This window comes from Callospermophilus lateralis, chromosome 1 (assembly GCF_048772815.1).
Source record: "Callospermophilus lateralis isolate mCalLat2 chromosome 1, mCalLat2.hap1, whole genome shotgun sequence".
NCBI classification, from domain to species: domain Eukaryota; kingdom Metazoa; phylum Chordata; class Mammalia; order Rodentia; family Sciuridae; genus Callospermophilus; species Callospermophilus lateralis.
Genome location: NC_135305.1, coordinates 20,108,557 through 20,129,520, shown reverse-complemented (window position 1 = coordinate 20,129,520; position 20,964 = coordinate 20,108,557). Strand labels below are relative to the sequence as shown.

General features: G+C 39.0%; 1 protein-coding gene across 1 annotated transcript; it reads right to left on the bottom strand.

Annotated features, from left to right (window-relative positions):
• Window positions 1-1,721: 1,721 nt before the first annotated feature.
• Slc35b4 (solute carrier family 35 member B4) lies at window positions 1,722-20,764 on the bottom strand. The gene is made up of 10 exons (XM_076833089.2): window positions 20,472-20,764; window positions 14,390-14,503; window positions 11,734-11,836; window positions 10,066-10,115; window positions 8,938-9,019; window positions 8,652-8,712; window positions 6,971-7,080; window positions 5,694-5,769; window positions 4,364-4,439; window positions 1,722-3,513 (listed from the first exon to the last, which is right to left on the bottom strand). Exons 1-10 carry the CDS (start codon window positions 20,546-20,548, stop codon window positions 3,267-3,269), a joined length of 996 nt encoding a protein of 331 aa, XP_076689204.1. The 5' UTR covers window positions 20,549-20,764; the 3' UTR covers window positions 1,722-3,266.
• Between the last annotated feature and the right edge of the window lie 200 nt (window positions 20,765-20,964).

Sequence of the window (20,964 nt, the reverse complement as noted above, 5' to 3'; positions counted from 1 at the left end):
CTTGTGAATGTGACAAAGATTTTTTTTTTTTTTTTAGGATGCAAGGTAATAACTGCTGCCACCCTCTTTGGTTCACAGGAACTTCACTACATCTTAAAATATATAAATAATTCTGTGTGTCAAAGGAATCATTATGACTCTTAATTCTGGGCCTCGTTTCTTTTAAGGCAGGCCAAACTTTCTTTTTGTTCCTGTCTTTGGTTCCCTTGCAGCCTGCCTTTGGGTAGTGGTTTAAGCAGGAAAAGTCTCAGCATGACACCAAGAATAGACAGATAAAGATGCTCTACTAGGGGCAGCCAATACACACTGCACCAGGGGAGGTGACGTGAGGGCAGAGCTGGTTACCCAAAGCAACCACTCAAAACCTCAGCAACCTTCACTGCTCTGCTAGGTATCTTCTTACTTTCTTCCTGAGCACCAGATATGTAAGGTGCTAGATATATATTGCTCTCCCTCTTACCACCAGGCATTCAAGAGAGCAAAAGGCTGGGTAGCAGGCTACGTGCTATATAATCTCCCAACATCCCTCTTTCCTTTCTTCTGCTCAAACTTCTGGAATGTTTTCCCTTACTGTCTTACTTCCCAACTAGCTGAAGAGTGGAGCAAGTGTCAGGAACCGTTTCTCAAAACTTGAGGAAGAGATCTCGACAAGCCTTCATTGAATGAATGAATATAATACAAGTCAGACCCTATGCCAGGGGCTGGCAATACAGGAATGAATCAGATCACAGGCCTCTCCCAGCCCTGGAATGTCTACAGTGAGGAAGGTGCTGGAAAGAAAGAACACACAACAAGGCTGAGAAGGCCACACTCCTGTCCCAGCTCTGGACATATCCAACATATTCTAAGGACATATCTAACATATTCTAAGGCTTATGACTAGTTCCTGTGGTTACAAATACTGCTTATACTCATTTTCAGATATCACTCCAATCAAGAGTAATACAGAATGCATTTTATCTATACAGACAGTTCTCTCAGTCTAACAGTGAAATGCCTTCAATTAGAGTCAGTCACATTTTTCAGCAGAAAGCCACTGAGACCTAAATGCTTTGAGTATCTAATAATGGCAAAATTCTCATAATTCTTTTGCTCCAAGCCAAAGATACACAAAATACAACAAATTCAGGATCTTGCTTTTGGATGTCTATAATGTGGTTCTTCTCCATGTGTATTTGTGTATTTGTTCAGGTCAATGCCAACTGGACCACTGGTGAACAGGCCCACATCCAAAGCCAATTCACTGGTTGAGGGTTATTCCTAGTCAAATAGTTTTCACTTCTCCTCTCTACAATTCTGACTCTGTTGAGTGAGGCCAGCCAAAGTTTAGGGTAAAAAAAGCCAAAAAAACCCTACTGTTTTCCAAAGACAGCCCTCTGTCTGCGGGTCAAGATCTCAGCCCCACTCTGAGCATGCAAACATTTCCACACTAACCTTCAAGTTTGTACTTATCTACAGTCATATATTTTGCCAGCTTCTCACCTGTACAGATGCCTTTCCTTAAAAACAATAAGAATGCACAACAAAATACACGCTACCCAGGTAGAAATACCCTGTAAAAATCTACAAAAACACTCAGAGGCCTCCCAAAATAGAGGCATAAATAGATATGAGGTTATAGGTAATTGCTCAGTAGAAAACACATGTGAAAGGGGCTTCAGTGAAGAAACTGGAAAATAGAAAGTGAATGGAAAAAAAAAAAAATGAGAAGAACGTGCTCAGCAAATGACCACAAGACATTTATTAGAATCCTGTAAAAATACCACATCATCTTCCTACAAGAGGTGGCTTACAGGTGGCATGGATCAGCTCAGCCGTCCTTGCTTTCCTCACTTCTAGCACTGACCAAATTAAAGTACTGCAGCATTTCATTTTAGTCAACTGGGTAGGAAGAAGGGAAAGGGAAAACAAAAACAAAAACAAGAAAGCATTGACTGCTGGGATTAGAACCAACATAAACTCATCAAGTGTATTAATGGTTTAGTTGGATGAAAAATAAAGTAAAAAATATGGACAAGGTCTGGGTTTGATCCAAGGATAAAAAAATAAATTACAAAAACAATGAAAAAAGACAGCATTTATAATGTAATAAAGTCTTGGTAAAGGATATATGCAGGTATTAATATAATCTCAAGACCACGTCTCCTGTTACTCATCTATTATACCAGGCAAGCTGCTATAGGAGCACGCAGGCGCCACACCTTACACGGTCTGGCTAGTGTCCTTTGCTATTTGATTTGTGCTTTGGGGTAGAGTTGTGGATATCTTAAATTATTTTTATAAACAAACTATGTTTTTCTGAAGCACAAATTATATAGTCCTGACAGACAATGAGAAAGGCATTTAAGAGATGTCTCCTCCTGTAAATGAGTCTAATGTTCTATAAAATGGTTTATTCGCCCTTTTAATAAAGGTTGAAAAAAAGTTTCAACCTGGATTGAAAAATCAGTTAACTAAGGGTAATAAATTATTTTTAAAGAGTATTAACTGGTAGCTGTTTTATCTATTTCCTTATATCCAACCGCCAGAGAGAAAACCTAGCTCACACAGTGCAGGCCTTCAGCTTTCTGAGCACTCATTTTGTTGTGCTCTGACCTGGTATCTGTCCGTAAATATCCTATAATAATAAGACGAGCAGAGGTATTTGCACTGAGAGAAATAGACATCGTGCTGTGAGACGCTGTCAGGCTGTAACAAGTGTTTACATATGGGGGAAAAAAGCAAAATGTAGTAAAGGGGGTCTGCCAGTATGCTCCAGTGTCACCAGGGCTCAGAGTTTGCTGGGCCACTCAGTTGTTCAGTGGAAGATGGTGCCTGGAGTACCTAACAAACTGCAAAGTGCTGCTGAAGAATGGGGGAGGGGGTGGCAGGAGAAAAAGGGAACTGGATAACAAATGATTATTATGGCAGAGAATGTCAGAACAGTAACAAAGGCATGATCTTGTCTGAGATCACAGATATAAGACTCACAGCTCTAGGGACTTGGAATTTAACAAACAAGCACAGTTCTGAATATCCTGGTAAACAAATAACGAATGATCTGTGTGATAATACAGAACTACTCTTTTTCCTATTTTTAGGGTTAAGGGATGTCTATTCAGAGTCTACAAACTTTGTTTGGATGCCCATGAGAAACGGAAAACATCCCCTCCTTCTCAGTAATCCCTGGGGTATGCCTGGTTCCATCCTGGGGGTGATTCAGTGTTAACCAAAGCAAAAGGGCGGAGGCCTCTTGCACACAACACTGGTCATCTTCCAGGTAGAGGTCAGTTCTTCTTGTCGGCCTTCTGCTGCTGACTTTTTGTGGTTCCTAGGTTGTTCCACACTTCTGTGTACATTAAGGTCCCAATGAAGACAAACAAGGTGCCCAGCCAGTGCCACAGAGTGAAAGGGTTCTGGAAGTACAGGATGGAAAAGATGAGGCTCACGAACTTGCGTAGAGTCACAACAAGCGTGACGGTGAGGGAGGCACACTCTGTTGTGAGAATGAACACGCCCCGGATGCACACGTACCTGGAATGGAGTTAAGGTCGTTTTCTGTAAACTGCACTTGGGAGGCCAGTGGGGGGAACTTCTACATGGCTCTTGGCTTAAATTTTCACCTTCTAAGAAAATAGGAGGGTCTATCACAGCACTCTATGGCCCCTCCTTGGTAGAACATCCTGCAGAGTTCCTGTTCTGCCATTCCATTTATAGATCTCAGTTGGAAACTACCTCAAGATCTCCCATTATTATTCTGGATGTTTCCTGTGGTTTACAACCAAGGTTGCCTCTGAGATAACAAAAGGGCAACATTCTCAGTAAGGCTGATCCCATCTCCCTTTATTTTGTCTTGTCCTCAGCTTCTGTGCACCCTCCTCCAAAAAGGAACTTTAGGATTTCAGAAGATTGAGGTCAAATCAAACTGTTTCACTACTTCAAAGAGTTAACAGATTTTAAAAGGAACTTAAGGTCATTAAAAATGATTACTTGAAAAAACCGAGTCTTGACTAATTTGAAATTTCTTTCAAAGCTTGTGGTACTTGTGATAATTGGAAATATCTTGGAATACTAGAAAAGCCCGGGCAAAAAAATCACAAACTGTCCATGCCATAGACTAGTGTTTAACCAGTGGGCTCCTTCACTCCACCAGCACATTCCTCCCTGCTCCCTGAGACTTAATGATCCATTGCACCACTGTCCCTTTGCCCTTTGCAAAGGAACTCCCTGAATATGTCTCTCTGCTTCCTGCTCCCTACAAGAAGAAATCAAGGAAAAAAACCAAACTCATGTCTCCACACCTGTTAGAAGATAAGAATGAACATTCTAGGCCAAAATAACATGAAGAAACCATATATATATATATGGGACATCAAAAGGATACTGAGTGATAACATTCATGAGGAGGTAGAACCACATGATGGGCACTGTCACACCGACAACTGGAACTTGATAGAGTTCTGCAAAGATTGAGAGGATATGGTCACACTAGTTTTTTTTTTTCTTTCTTTCTCTTTTTTTTTTTTTTTTTGTGGTACTGGAAACCCAGGGCTTTGGGCATGCTAGCTAGGCTACACACCTATCCTAACTTTCTGTTAGCTAAACTTTTCTTCTTTCGAAAAGGCAATATAAATAAATGATTTTGGAAATAACAGCATTATTTCACTTGCCAATAGGTTTGGGTCTCCCATCAATTTACCTGCCTTGATTCTAATGGTTAATAACAGCCTCAAGAGTTATTGCTCTGAGGTGACTCTCAGAGGTCTTCAAAACTGTGTTGTTAATAATCGGAAGTGGTTCTCTTATTCAGAAACTTTCCAACTTTCTTATATACTATTACCTTTATCATATATATATATATATATTTGGCCAAATAAGAGAGATAACACAGTTATAACACTGTCATGCAGAGAGCAGACCTAATACAGTTATAACACTGTCATGCAGAGAGCAGACCTAATTTTAGAACTCATGCTCCGATGAGACCCTAAGGCCAGGCTATAGAATGCACTTATCATTCAAGGTATATGCAACATAAAGCCTGATTTTAAATGCCGTTTGTTCCCTGCGTGCTCATTTGTCTGTATGATGATATCATTAGTAGATAATCAGATCACAAAGTAGTTTCCTTCAAGTTGACTGACAATTTATAGCTAATTAATCAAATGGCCACTTTACATTTATACTGTAGACACTGGAAACTAATTTGCTTATTCTTGTTGCCTATCTAACCAGTCACTAGGAAACAAGCCCTGCCACCATCCTACGCCCATCTTGCCTGGCACCAAGGCAGCTTGCATCCATGAACAGCTCTGCTATTCACAGTAGAAAAGGATGAGCAGCACCAGAGAGAGCTGGACTGCTGCCCAACTCTGCAGGGTGCAGATCTCTGTTCTGTGTGGCTACTAGTTGTTTGTATTCCCCAAACCTCAATTCAAAGGCAAACACGCAAATTCCAAAGCAAAATAGAAACGTGAAGATATTTTCTTACTTAATTTGCAAAAAATGGAGAAGTGCCTACAGAAAGCTACTGCTGCTACAACTACTAATTAATAGTACCATTTATATTCCTGAAAGGTTGGAGGAAGATAGGAAGATAGGAAGGGACGGATGATTTAAATAATAATGAAAAAAATTATGGTCAAATCAAAAGCAAAACTGAGACTCTGCCTCAGAAATTGGTATGTAATTCTATCATATAATCCTAAACTCACCAGACTTATTGAATAGAACTGCATGGTCATAAATATCAGAGGCCAAGAAGATGAAACCAGGAAGTGGAAGGGCGTGCTGTGGGAAGAAATGGGTCATATAAAGTTAAGTGCAAGAACATACAAAACAGTAATTGAAAGTTGTACAAATTGTTTGGTAACTAATATAAAGAAAAGCAAGTTAGACTAAGTTAAATGTGTCAGTGCCTCCACCTGGCATCATGCACAGATAAAAGCAAAGGAGCCAGCATCCTTTCCTCAACAAAAGGGAAGGGGGAAACTTAAAAACAGTCCAAAAGGATTTGACACATTTATTTATTTATTTATTTTGAGAAAGATAAACAAACAATGGATCTAAGAATTATAAAGAATACAGAGGCAGATTTCAGGGAATTCAGAAAGCTAGTGGGAAAGAGATTTGAGGACAATCCAAAATCAGGGAAAAATAAATGAAGGTAAAAATTAGAAGGGGCTGAAGAGAAAAAAGGATATGATAGGCCAACAATGACAAAGGTGCTCGACAATAGCCCCCACCCCGCCCAGCAGTAATGTCACACCTAATACTCACTGAGCAGTTACCATATGCCTGGCATTGGAGATATGAACCAAACACAATGTTTAAATTTTAAAATTCCCAGCCATGAACCTGGCTCCAATTAAATATCTCAAAATGTTTGGTTCCAACTTCAGTACAAAAAGTCAGCAGTGAAAGAATCCCTGGCTACCTGCATGAGGGCAACTGCCTCACTCTCAGCTTAAGGGACTGGCTGTGCTCTGAGGGTATCTCAATAGCCAAGAGGGAAGAAGAGGAGGAAAGTTAGAGGAAGTGACAGTTCAAAACAAAGCACATATAATAATTAAACTATTAAGTGAATAAAACCCACCTGGGGGACTTATGCCTCTCCACCCCATCCTCCCCAAACTGCACCACAGATGCCTGCCTGCACAAATTCCCTTGCCTGTTGCTCTTGGAACTTGGTTTTCCTTTTCAGGATTTCCATATTGGTTTTCACTCCATTTCATCTACAAGAATGTTGCAGGTTAGGGTGCTTTGTCCCTGGAGGTTGCTCCTGCCTAACAGATGTTTCAATCACATTGGCTGATAAGGATTGTCTTATGTAGGCAACTGTGGCTCAGAATGTTCACTAGCTCCCTCACAAAAGCACTTCAGTCTCTGGGTCTCAAGGCTTTTTAATGACATCAGAAAGATGGCATCTTTCACTTGTAATAACACACTATAATGCAGGAATTTCTACCTTCCCCACCTATAAGTTGCTTACGTTATAAAATAAGGCCTCCTTAGAGTGCTTCCCAAATTGTTTGTAGAGAGTCTCTTGGAATATACCCATCCTTGCTGACATCAGAAGAGCAAAAGTCAGTGCCCCGATGCCTAAGACACAAACACTGGGTTACAAGACGGCCTGCATTTGTTCATTTCAGATGTTTCCTCAAAGACATTTATTGCTTGTTTACAGTTCTACAGATATTATAAACTAAATGTAGAACATGTACAACATTTTAAAAATAGGTAAAAATCAACCACAATATCACCATCTAACCTTTTTATTTTCTACATCTCTCTATATCTAATGCATATATTTTTATACTAAGATGGGATGAGATTGCATGCACGATTTTATATCTTGCTTTTCTTGGGATGGTTTCTCACATTTTTCTTCAAGTCCTTCATTAAATTTTTTCAAAATTGTGATTTAATGACTGTATATTATTCTATCACATGGTTGGATATAATCTAACTATCTAATCTAATTAGAAATAATCTAACCATTCGCCCTTAAATTTCTTTCAGGGAGAATGGTTAAATTATTTCCAATTACCTCATCATTGAAATCAATATGTATCATTGTACACAAACTTTTAAACATTTTGATTATTTCCTTAGAATAAACTTATAAATGGAATTACCAAATCAAAGGTTGAAGACATTTTAAAAACTCAATATACAATATTTTTCCAGAAAGGCTGTGTCAATTTAAACTAATCATTTATATGAAAATGGTTTTGTCATTCTGTACCCTCACAGCAATGAAAATAATCATTTATCATTTTGCCAATATGACAGGACAAAGTAAAAAGGTATTGTATTTTGGTTTTAATTTTCATTTCTTTGACGAACAAAATAGTGAAGCTTAACATAAAATTATCATTTATTAATTTTCCCCATGAATTATTTACTCATATCCTTTGCAAACTTTTCTCATTAGGTAAAGTATTTTTCTCATAGCTCATACAGATCTTTCTATGTTAAGAATAGCAACCTAAAGGGATAAAATTCAAAGAAAAGAGAACCACAGTCTTTTATTGCTACTTCCCTTCCACGTTGTCAGTCTCAATCTGTTCTTGTTATTACTGAAAGTACCTGGAAAGAGTTTCCCTCCAAATCAGACAGTGTTGAGAACAAGGCTCTCTAGGAGTTCTCTAATTAATTCTACAAAGAGATACTTGTATTTAAGAAAAAAAGAATTCCCAGGAGATTATGATGATCAGTTAGATTCGGGAACGCTGCCATCTGGAACAGCTAACCTATGAAGAATATAAATCTAAGATTTAGAAATGGGTCCCTTGGAAATTTGAAGAGTCAACTGGTTAATGTGCCCTTCTTTTGCAGATGCTTTTACTCAGCAGATGGATCATGAAGAAATGGATGACAGCCCACACGCTGCTCTCAGAGCATGCTAGGCAGACAAGTAGACACACTTTTCTTTCAAGGCCAGTGGCAACCAAGAAACATAGATCCATGGCAGCACTCTGCCACAAATGTGGACTTTTTTTTTTTTTTTCATTTCTTGAATGCTAAGGTTTAGAGATACAGGATCCCCTCTCTTCCAGGGCATAATTTTTTTAGCTGAAGCTTCTTGCCAAGAAACACTTCCCTTAGGAGAAAACTAATGCAAACACAACTTCAGAGGCAATTAGCTTTATTATAATTACTGTACTTGCCTAGTAACCACCATGCAAAGGCCTGGAATCCATCATTTTCACCCACGCTGGACTGGGAAGTCTAGGAAATAAGAAAATACACTAGATACAGAGACCAGAATCACATGCAACATGCAAGAGAGACAAGGGAAGTGTTTATGCTATCCATTTCCCTCCATTTCTCTCTTGCAGAGACTCAAATCTTTACATTACAAAAGTTTTAATTTGTTTTATTATTAATGAGTGTCTGGTAACCAGGTCCCAATGGCAAATAGTGAATATAAATGATTTGTGAGCTGATTCTTACCACCTGCTTTGCTGACATGAAAGTGCAAATAAAAATCCCTGCAGACACCAGGGCAATGGAGGTATACTTGAAAATACTGTATCTGCAAAATAAAAACAAAACACAGGAAAACACATTTCCAAATGACATTTATAGTCAATGGGGTATGTAAGTACAAATCACTAAAATGTGACCTTCCAGCAGAGTCCACACAGGCAGGTACATGAAGGAATCAGGGTACTGACTGGTTTCTAAACATTTTCCCTGGGGTGGTTAAAATAATTTGTTTCCAACAGTTTGTTGATAAACAGATTGCTGCATCAGGAAACAAAAATAGAAACAGACACAGACCAGGCATGACACTGCATTCTGCTCTCGAGACTCCATAGGGAGCCTGGCCAGTCTTAACTGGGCTCGGTGGCTTTCCCTGTCTTTATAGAACTCAAACCTGAGTCCTAAGACACACACTACCAAAGAGGAAGAACAGACCATCAGGTACCAGTAGCAGCATTCAGTGCTCAGAAAATGATTAAATTGAACATTCTCTGAGGATAGTATTATTTTTAAAATTTCTGAATAACTTAAATGTTGCTTTTGAATGTTGGCATAGTTGGACAAAGAGAATTTTCAATTTATAGAACAATGAGCAATAGTAATAGCGACATTTCACATTAACTAAAATAGCATCATTATTATCCCTTTCAGATTTTTGGTGATCAAGCAAAAAGCCTCAGGGAGGGATTAAAAAAAATTAAAATTAAATGTAATAAATAAAATAAATGTAATAAATAAAAATTAAATTTAGATGTTAAGTGTAAATAGTCACAGATGACTAGTGGTAACCATACTACACACTGAAGCTCTATTGGTTTAATAGGTATATATGGTACCATAGATTTATTCATGACAAGAGTTAATCAACTCAGAGAAGATACTACTCCAAAATCACAGATTAGCCCACTCACCTGGCCAACTGCCTCAGGAAACTATATCATTGTGCACCATTTTTAGAAAAAGAACTAAGAAAAAAGGTAGATGGCCAAAAGCAAACTTACAACCACAAAGGGAAAAAGAATCCAGATGATAAGCCCAGGGATGGTGGCTTAGAATATCACTTCTATATATAAAATACGAAGGTGTGTTGTTTACCTTTTCTTTAAAATGATAATTCCCAGAATCATGTTGGCAATTAGGGAGCCCTGTAAAAAGGAAACAAGAATAACAAAAAGAGTCTTAGTGCACCAGGGAAAGAAAATAACTCAAAATGAATATGAATGTGTACAAGGGAGAAACATGGAATGAAGGAGGATGGATAAACAATTAATAAGGTCCAAATATTCTATGGCAGCAAAAAGTATAGAGCACAACGATATCTCGTGTTAAACAGTAACGAGCTAATAATGAGAACAAAAATGATCAATTCTCAATAACTGGTCACAGAAGTTATGACTAATAGGAATAAATGATTTAATAGACTTCTTTCTGTCCAATTTTCCATCTAATTTCTAAGACTTTTAATAAGCTTCTCCTCACCTGCAGTTTTAATGAAAGAAGTCATACAAGGATCTCTCTCCCCCCTCTGGAAAGATGTCAATCAATCAGCAAGTGTTTATTAAAGTCAACTATGTGTTAAAGTTCATGTTAATAATTATAATTAATAATTACATTCAGGAATAGCACATTCAATATCACAAAAAGCTCAGGCCACCCAGAAATGCTAACATTCCAGTCATCACCACCCATTCTGCAGTCTTTTGCAATCCTACCTACATGACCCTTGAAGTCTTCCCTTCTCTTTTGGACATACTCTGTTCTTATTTATATACAAACCACACATGGATCTCCCACCATATATTAGGAAAAGAAGAAAACTTGTACTACTTTGGGAAAAATTCCCTTTGTCAAAAATTTTCCTTTATAAGCTCAAGTTTTTGATGGAAAAAAAATTAGAAAAGAGAAGTACAATTTGAGCATTCCTGATCTGAAAATCTGAACTGTTTTAAAATCCAAAACTTTTTGAATGCTGACATGATGCCACAAGTAGATAATCCCATGCCCCAAACCTTGATTCATGCACAAAATCATTAAATGTATTGTATAAAATTTCCTTTAGACTATGTGTATAAGGTACATATGAAACATAAGTAAATTATGTGGTTAGACTTGGGTTCTACAACCTACAATATCTCTTTAGGTATATGCAAATACTAGTGTCACAAGCATTTTGGGTAAGGTATACTCAATCTGTATCTGTTTCATGTAACAGAAGTAAATGTAATTTTTTTTAATGGGAAAAAAAAAAAAAACCCCACTAAGGCTGGACTTGTGGCTCAGCGGTGGAGCATTTGCCTAGCATGTTCGAGGCCTTGGGTTTGATACTCAGCATCACATAAAAATAAGTAAAAATAAAGGTATGGCGTCCAACTACAACTAAAAATAAATAAATAAATATTAAAAAAAAAAGAAAAAAACACTAAGTGATAAAAAAGAAATGTTAAATAACATTAATAGTAAGTTTGAATATAAAATCAACCAGATGAAGAAAATTGAAGGTAAAATCTGTTTCCCAGGGAAATTTTAATTTCTTTTTAATAATCACCCATTAGACTTCAAATAAATAAGTTAACTGTCCACTTTCACATTTCTTTCTTTTTACCTTCCTTTTCTGGTGAAAGTCATCCTTGCTCACACATTCACAAACCTACTCTCTTATACCCAAGACCAAAGACTTATTACAAGACCTTTCTACTTTTGCTACATAGTCAGTCTACTACTTTTTTATGCTTTTCAGAGGAACATGCACATGGCAGCACTTACAGATCTAAATATCATGTGCAAGGGCATGGCAATGTTGAGATTCAGGGCATAGTTGTTCACCACGCTGACAGTAAAGAACATGGTTACCATCACGGCATAGTACCTGAAATACAGAAAGAACAGCAAATCACAGAATCTGTTATTTATAGAAATCAAGTATAGAAGGAAATCTATATTTTAGTCTAAAAAGAATTTTATTTGTTTCCTTTGCATTAAAAGACTATCACTATTATCATCTGAAGTCAAATATTATGTATGTATAAAAATACAAAGTCAGACTAACATGGGAAAAGTTTGAATTACTGAATATGTTTAAAGAAATTATTTTTTCAAGTATACATGGCCATTTAAAACTCAACTTTTAAAATGTTAATAGATATCAATAGGCTTTTTCGAAGTGAATAGATAAATATTACTGTATTGGTTCACTGTATATAACTTTCATATGTACATTAAACCATATTAAATTGCCATTTTTTTTTGTAATTCAAAAAGGATTGAACATCAGCAATTTCATAATTCAACTGAACCTATTCAATAAGAGAAATATTTAAAATCAATGACTAAAGAATGCATGGCAAAGGTAAATAAGTGATTCCATGTTCTTCATGAAATGTCCATTTCCACCTCTGCACATGTGGCAATATAACAACACAGAGTTGTTCCAAGTTATCTTCTCTGACAAGAACCTATTATGTATTGCTGGTTAGATATGGAGCTCTCTATACATCACAATAGGCAGTAAAGCCCAAGGCTAAATTAACATAGCCTGGAAAGTTTGAGAAGCTGAACAATGAACGTTGAGCACAATGACACATACACACAAAATCACTAGCAACTGTTTCTTCACAACCTTTTAATACTATATATTAGTGATTTTGCAAGGCTTCTTGTACAATTTTCTCAGTCTTATCTTAAAGAGATGCCTTTGGGAGGCAAGAAGAGTTCATCAAGATGTTTCAGGATAATTAACTCAATTATTCCACACGGCTGCTGACCTAGCACTGCCTAGAAATCACTTATGAGGATGAATTACATGAGTAAAACTTTGATTATGGTTTCACAACCGAAAACAAAATAGCTATCACAAACAGGACACACATGGGAGTGTGGTTGTTGGGGGAAGATCATGGGAGTCTCAAGGACAGGCTGGGGAGGTTGAAATTCATTCTGAACATCATGACAACCACTGAGCAAGAAGTGCCACAATGAAATGGTACAAGTAAAACAGGAATAAACAAAAGTGGGCAGAAGGGAGATCAGTCAGCTGGATACTTAAAAGTTATGGTGACATGGAATACGCTCCTAATCCACGCAAATGGCTGAGGTGATGGGAAGAGACAGTGGGAAGAGGCAGGAAAGGCCAAAGAAGTAAAAAGTCACTGGGGCTCCTAGTGCAGGGTAAATGCTGGCCTGCAGGAACAGAAGTGTTATGAAGATATTAAAGCCAATGCAAAAAAAAAGTATTCCGAATATTTAACATCTGTTATGGTTTAGATATGGGGTGCCCCTCCAAAGCTCATGTGTAAGACAATGCAAGAAAGTTGAGATGAGATGATTGGGTTCTGAGAGCCTTCACCCAGTCAGTGATTAATTCCTTGGTAAGGATTAACTGTGGATAACAGTAGGCAGGTAGGGTGTGGCTGGGGGAGGTGGGTCATGCCTTTTGGGTATATATTTCGCCCTGGTAAGGGAACTCTCTCTCTGCTTCCTGATCGGCACATTCTGAGCCGCTTTCCTCCACCACATTCTTTCACCATGATGTTCTGCCTCATCTCACACTCCAAGGAATGGGGACTGCTGTCTAGGGACTGAGACCTCTGAAACCATGAGCCCCCAAATAAATTCTTCCTCCTCAAAATTTGTTCTTGTCTATCTTTTAGTCACAGCAATAAAAAAGCTGACTAAAACAGCATCCCACATCAAGAAATTTAAAAGTATGATATTTAATATAACACTATTCAGCCAGATTTTCTGTGTGCACTGTTCAGGAAGGCTGCAAAACAACACCAACAAGGGTGAACCTGAGTACCTGGATATAGTCACATGGGTATGCTGCTCTCCCGGGTTAAGTGACACCATTCTTCTAACACTCAAAACTGGATGGATAACACTCAAGTCTCTCATCAGGAAGGCTGAGTCTTCAACACACTGTTTACTGTAAGAACTGCCCTGTGTTCTATCTGGCCTCAGGAGTACAGTTATGCAAGTGTGGACTAGTGGACAAAGGTCTGGCATCAACAATTCTGACTTTGCTTGATATTCATTTTCTTTTAATTGAGGTGAAATTCATGTAACATAATATTGACCATTTTAAAGTGAACAATTCAGGGGAATTTAGTACACTTACAAAATTGTGTACACCTCTATATAGTCCCCAAGGTTAGTCAGTTTTAGAAAGGGACAGTCACACACAAACACAAGCGCACACACTATTGTCTTCCTCACAGTTATGTAAAGTGTTGTGGCAGGAATTTTATCCTAAAAATAGACTTCCCAGAGTTTTGCAATGTGTTAAACTCAAAAAATGAATTATTCTACTGATATCTTTGATATATATCTCAGAAAAGAATGTCTTATACTCCTTTTCTATGGGTTCCACCTCTCTTTAACTTTTTAAAAAGACCCAAAACAAAGAGACTTTTATGTGTCATACCTTATTGGGATAGCTGGCGGCTTCCTTCCCAAGTCAGCTTCAAAGAGGAAGCCTTCCACAGCAATAAATAAGAACTGTGCAAATGTCACGATGTTCCCACATCCTGGATGCTTCCTGGGTGATGAGTAACAGAAAGGAAAAATAAGGCACAAAGACCGAGATAGAGAGCACTAAGGTCTTATATTTATAATTCCAAAACAGCAGGAAGGATAGATTCCTATTACCCACTGTCTTTCCTTACCTTGGCTCTCAGAGGCCATGGATCACACAACTTTAGCATTATACCTCACAGAAAGTGTAAAATTTTCTTATTTATTCATCCCCAGGTGTAGCAGGCCATGAGTGAGATTTGCTCTGCCCTACTCATTGCCAGAACTGTGACACAGCTTTCCTGGTACTTGGCAGGAGACTGGTTATATGTTCTGGTGGAGATCCAAAAGGCCTGTCTCCAGGAGCTGAGTCAGCACAGGTAGCAAAACCCAAGGACAGAAAGGGGCTGAATTTTCTCCTGGAATGTTTATATACCCCTCTTGACTAGGAATCATCGGGTCAGGTGATGATAAGGACATTAGTTTAGATAGTGTCTCCGAGGGGGTAAAAACTGGTTCTTGGGAAGGGGGAGGGATCTTACCCCTTTTAAGTATAAGGTACAATAAAACACACCTGTGCATAAACCAGAATATAGTATATCTGTGAAGGGGTGATTTAGAAAAATTGTCTAAAAAGGATTCTGGTGTCAAAGACAATAAAACTGCGAAAGACTACTGTAGTTCCTTTCACCACAATCCTTACACAGCATTTCAAATCTATTAGGCACTCAAGAAATGTCTGTGGAATTCAACTGATCCTCTTCAGTGATCTATGTAACAGTTGGGGAATCTTCCACAGTGACCATTGGGAACAGATTTTCAAAGTAGAAAAATTCCTTCTAACATCCAGCTGGAGGAATTCTGAAAATTAGTCACATGCTATGCTAATGTTTTTCTTGAGCTTGTCTATTCAGCTCTGCTTGATCACTGGAAAAAGTACCAAGTAAACAGCATCTAGATTTCCCTTACTACCATTAATCACCACTTCATATTCTTCTCTTCATCCTGATCAAAGATATTTACCTAAAGCCAGTGAATACAGGATTTAACTGTATTGTTACATATTAATACATTGCTATTTATCAAAACTCCATTTTCTTTTGGTAGCATAATATTAAACAAGATATATAAACTCTTAAAGATATTCTTCAGGCACAAAAACAGACAAGCTAAGACATAAGCCATTCTTACAGCAAGTCAGGCTTACCATCTGAAACAGACCTGTCACTGCTCTAAGCTGGACTGCCTAAGAAGGCCTCCTTGAAATTTCCAGTTTTAGATGCCATTCAACAATGTCTCTTGCAGCATTTTTCATATTCAAAGGACATGACCAAACATTGCACTGCAGGAATCCATAAATAAGTATGTAAGATCAATATCTCATTCAAGAAGCTAATTAAAACCATTATCTTATATACAGAGCCCCAAGAAGGAATTCTAACCTAGATGGTCCCTGGTACAGTGCTTCCGAACTCCCTCCAGCCCACTGCTGTTTATAAGCCCATGTGCCTTAAGAGGCTCACTCTCCTACTTCTGATTCCATTGGTCTAGGACTGGATCCTAAGAATCTACTTTCAAAAGTTTTCCTTGGCTGGGCATAGTGGCGCATGCCTACAACCCCAGTGGCTTGGGAGGCTGCAGCAGGAGGATGGCAAGTTCAAAACCAGCCTCAGCAATGCAATCAGGCTCTAAGCAACTTAGTAAGACCCTGTCTCAAAAATAAAAAGGGCTGGGGATGTGACTCAGTGGTTAAATGCCCCTGAGTTAAATCCCCAGTACTAAAAAAAATTATTTTTCCTTGATCCTAATGTGCAGCCAGAGTTGAAGTGTGCATGAATGTGCATTTGGCCATGCATGTGTAAGACGCATGACCCCTTACATGGGATTGGAGACGACTATGCTCCATAGTGGTTAAAAGTATAGACTAACATGCAAGATTCACTTTCATCACATACCATCTAAATCCTGTTTTCTCATCTTTAAAATGGGAACCTATTAGTTGCTCATCTTGGGAGTAAATGAGCCACTCCCTAAAAAGTACTTAACAGAGTGCCTGCCAGAGTGACAAAGGCAAACAGAACAACCAGCGATGACCAGTGCTTAGGGTCTTGCATATTGAAAGGTCTTCAATGAAAATGAGCTATTATTAGTGTATCGAGAATTCAATGAGAAAATACAAATGAAGTGCCAAGCACAAGACTGAGCCCAAAAGCTCAAAACTTGCTTTCCTGTCTATCTTCTCTCTACGGAAAGCTCAGTCCAGGTCAATTAATGAACACTATCAAGAACCGATTATGCACAGTTAGGTGCTAACTTAGAGGGAGTTCCCAATGTGAATGACAACTGATCCCTGCCCTAAGGAAGACAACAGCAGCTTAGGGAGCCAAAGGGAAAGTATGGACAGTGAGAACCCAGTGCCACAGTGGGAATATTGGAGGACAGACCACATCCCACCCATCTTTGAGCCCCAATCACAGCCTTCACTCAAATAAGCCAATGAATGTAGGAATGCCTCACTTTAACAAGAGTGATCTAGAATATTAGCATATGTACAAAAGATTTTTTAAAAGGTAGTTTATTTTTTTTAAAAAAAGATTCACTTTACAAGTGCATTCTCCAGATGATTTTTTTAATGTTTTGTTGTTGTTACAGGGCTGAGGATCCAAACCTAGGCCCTCACACCCAGGGCCTCACAAAGGCTCTGTCACTAACTAAGGGCCCTTAAGATTTTTTAAAGGCCATCATGTTTTTATTTTACCTTTATTTTATGGAGTTAAAGTAGAAGCATGCCCATTTTATTGCCCAAGACACTGAGGGCCACACAGCTGAGCTGATAAGTTTCTCAGGGCCTCAAGGCAAAGTAACAGGATTTGCATATATCCTTATTCTTCTTCTTAACATTACAATTCTATGGCTTTTAATGTGGCTTTTTAGTCTTGCAACCTTCACCACTAGCTAATTTTAGGACATTCCCCAAAGGAAATCCTGTATGCATATGAGTGACTCCTCGCCCTCCCTTCTTTACCCCAGGTCCTTCGACAACTCATAATCTACTTTTGTAGTCTCTATTTCCATATAATTTTTAAATCTCCCTAATGAACTCATATATAACTCAAGTTTCTTTCTAAATCTACTTGGCTTTTTAGGAACACATATTATTGTATATCGCTCAGTGGAATTCTATATATTTAACTGGAGTAATTCATTTTAAAACTTCAGAGTAAAAACTTAATTTTTTTCCCTAAATCTTTTGTTCTTTTGAACTTTACTCCCAAGAATTATAATCATTAACTGCCAACAACTGCTCTTACTTTGAATTGTCTTTGGCAAGAATCCACATTTTTACTTTTTAAAAAAAGCAACTTTGAAGAGAATGAACTGATCAGATAGTTCATATCTTCTTTTTCTAGATACAGGAAACTTCCTTATTTAATTCAACATCAGGCCTGTAATTGAGAAATTGAATGGGAAAAAGAAAATGTTTCAGATTGTTTTCCTAATGTAAGACATACAATACCTTGCCTATCAACTTGTTAGTTGATACATGAATATTTTGTTTCCAAGGTAGGAAGGAGCTTCTTAAAGGAGGGGGAGCAGGCACTTATTCATTACTAGGGATCTGCTCAGTGCAATATATGTTTATATTTTACTATTGGTCCCAAATAATAGGTACACAAATCAGAAAGAACAAACTGAATTTATTTCCCAATTTGGGAAAAACGGTTTAAAAAATTATTTTTTTTCCCAACAGGTCAACTTTAGCGTTTACATTTAAGAGTAAATTTGCCATTTACTATGGTGCCTAAGTGTTATATAAAGAAGTCATGGAAAAGTGCAGCTCCTGCTCTAAAAAAATTCATGGGCTTTCCACTGTGATGTTCCCAGAAAAAGCAGTGAATTCCAAGATCATATCTAGAAAGAACCTTAAAGACTATGTGGCCTAAGCAGGTTCTATTTTACTGATTTGTCACAAAAATTGTGACTTACCTAAGCAAGTTAGGAAAAGGCAGCTATTTGGTCTGGTATATCACATATCACTGATTATTTTAACAAATATACTTTCTCTCCACTTAATGAAAACCCACTGTTGTATGCCAAAATGCAGATATTCAAAAAAAGAAAAGAAAAAGAAAAAGAAGGAGGGATGATTTGTTTATAAATTAGTCAAGTATTCTAAATAGAAGCTCCTATGGAAATATTTTATAAAGTTAGATTTGTCCATAACTTTTCTGAACATCTCATAAAACAAGGTACCTGTATTGAAATAAAATTTTAAGAGTAATGGAAGTCAACCACCAGTGTGCTTCAAGTTTTCCACATGTATCTCATTTAATCCTTTAAAACTTGTGAGCCCGATGGAACCATCACCCTCTTTGGCAGCTAGAATCAAGTCATTTGGCCAAGGACTCACAAACTAGTAAAAAGAGGCTTCGGTAGCTAGCATATTCTGGCATCATACAGCCTTTTGGCAAGATTTAATTTAACGGCATATATAATATAAATATTGCACTATTATTTTCTGACCTTCGCTTCCATGGACTACCTAATTACATCACTTTTTATATTTAAAAAAAAAACATAGACATAAACTATGTCAATTTCCAAAGTGGCCTTCCTTTGAAGTGTATCAGATTATAGCCGGATATAGGTGTTGGGTTTTTTTTTTTTTTTTTCATTTTCATATCCTTCACCACCTACTCCCAAGACAAATAACAGATCTTTATCAGCACCTGCTGCATAATAAAATGTCAAGCTCCGTAAGAGCAAAAATGAACTCCTCATAAAGTTTAACTTAACTGGTTGCTTCAGAATGATTTAATCAATGGTTTCAAATAAAATACATCTCTTGCAGGCATCACATGAAGAATTGGATGACCAAGACCTATCTGCCGCTCAAGTTCAAAATTAACTGGGAGGTGAAAAAGGGTATTAAATTAGGAACTTAGACTTCTTGGACTACAGATCTTGCTCTGCCACTTACAAGTAGTGAAAGACCACCTATTCACTGTCAGCAAAACGGTGAATTCTTGACAATAGTATTAGTTGGAAGATAAATGGAGAATTTAGAAACAGGAAGCTAGATGGCACCACAGATATTATTTTACAGCAGGGGAAAGGAGGCCCAGAGAGGCTAAGTAACTTGAAAAGGGCACACAGTCAGGGGATGGCAAAGTCAAGACTGAAATTCATAACTTTGAGCTTTTTAATCCAGAGCCTTTTCCATTCCACCTGTTGTCTCTTCAGCAATAGTTCTGTACACTGAACTTTGCACATTGTTTCTCAACGCTATTTGCTAGCTACCTCAATAAAGCCAGTCTAGTAACCTTTGGGAAAGTGTCATAGCCTTTCTCATTTTATACATTTTAAAATGCATGTTTCCCAATTTAAAACCTATGATGGCCTAAAGCTGGAAATGCTCTCTCAGGTCACTTGGACTGATCTTCCACATAAATAATTATCTGTTCTACATCATTGAGATGTGTGTTTGGGCAAAATAGTCACAGGCAACTCTGGGGCCAATAATAAAGATGAAACTGTGCGGTGTGTTCAAAACCAGAACGCTTTGTAAGTCAGAACGCTTTGCTCAACTTGGGATATGCCATTGACTGGGCAAAGAAATGAGCTGGAGCTGAAGGGGAAGTAAGGGAGAGAGTGGCTGGACGGAGGAACCAGCTCCCTGCCCATCTTGGACCAGTCACTTAAAAAACTCCGCAGGCTTCCATCCCCCAGGATGCGGAAACTGGGTGACGACTGCAACACCCTCAGTGTCCGCCCCCTCACCGGGATGCTGTCAGACTTTATTAGGCGGGATAGCCGGCGGTGTGCTGGACTAGGGACAGAGTAGTGGGTCCAAAGGGTCCCAGGCTGCCCACGCGGGACCGGGCTCTGCATTCCCGCCCGGGCACCGCTCAAGGCGGGGTGGGGACTGGGCAGAGACGCCTCTCCTCCGACCAGCCCCGGGAGCCCAGATGCGGCCCGAGAGAGTCACTCACCGGGCCAGCAGCTCTAGGAAGATCACGTTACTGCAGCAGCCTGCGAATACCAGGCCCACCGCGAAGGCCGGGCGCATGGCCGGTGCGGGGGCAGGGGAGCGAGCGCGGAGGAGGCGCCCGCCTATGCTGCTACCCCAGGAAGGTGGCAATGGACATGCCCGCGGTCAGGGAGCGCAGCTCTTGCCCGGGGCCGAGGCGGTTCCCTCTTCCCCTGAGGCCGCCACCCACGCTGCCAGCCGAGGAGCTGTAGTTCTCAGTCAGCCCAGGCCCCATTCATCCGAGGGGGCGTCCAAGTCCCGGCCAGACTACATATCCCAGCATCCCGCGCGCCCTTACGCGGGGCGGGACGGGTCGTTCCGCCAGAGAGGAGCAAAGGGAAAGTGCCACGAAAGCCTCGCGAGATCAGCGGCCGCGGGGCCTGCCGGGAAGTGAAGTCTCCAGGCCGTCGATGCTTCCTGGGAGACCCAAGAACTCAAAGGGGGATTCGCCACTG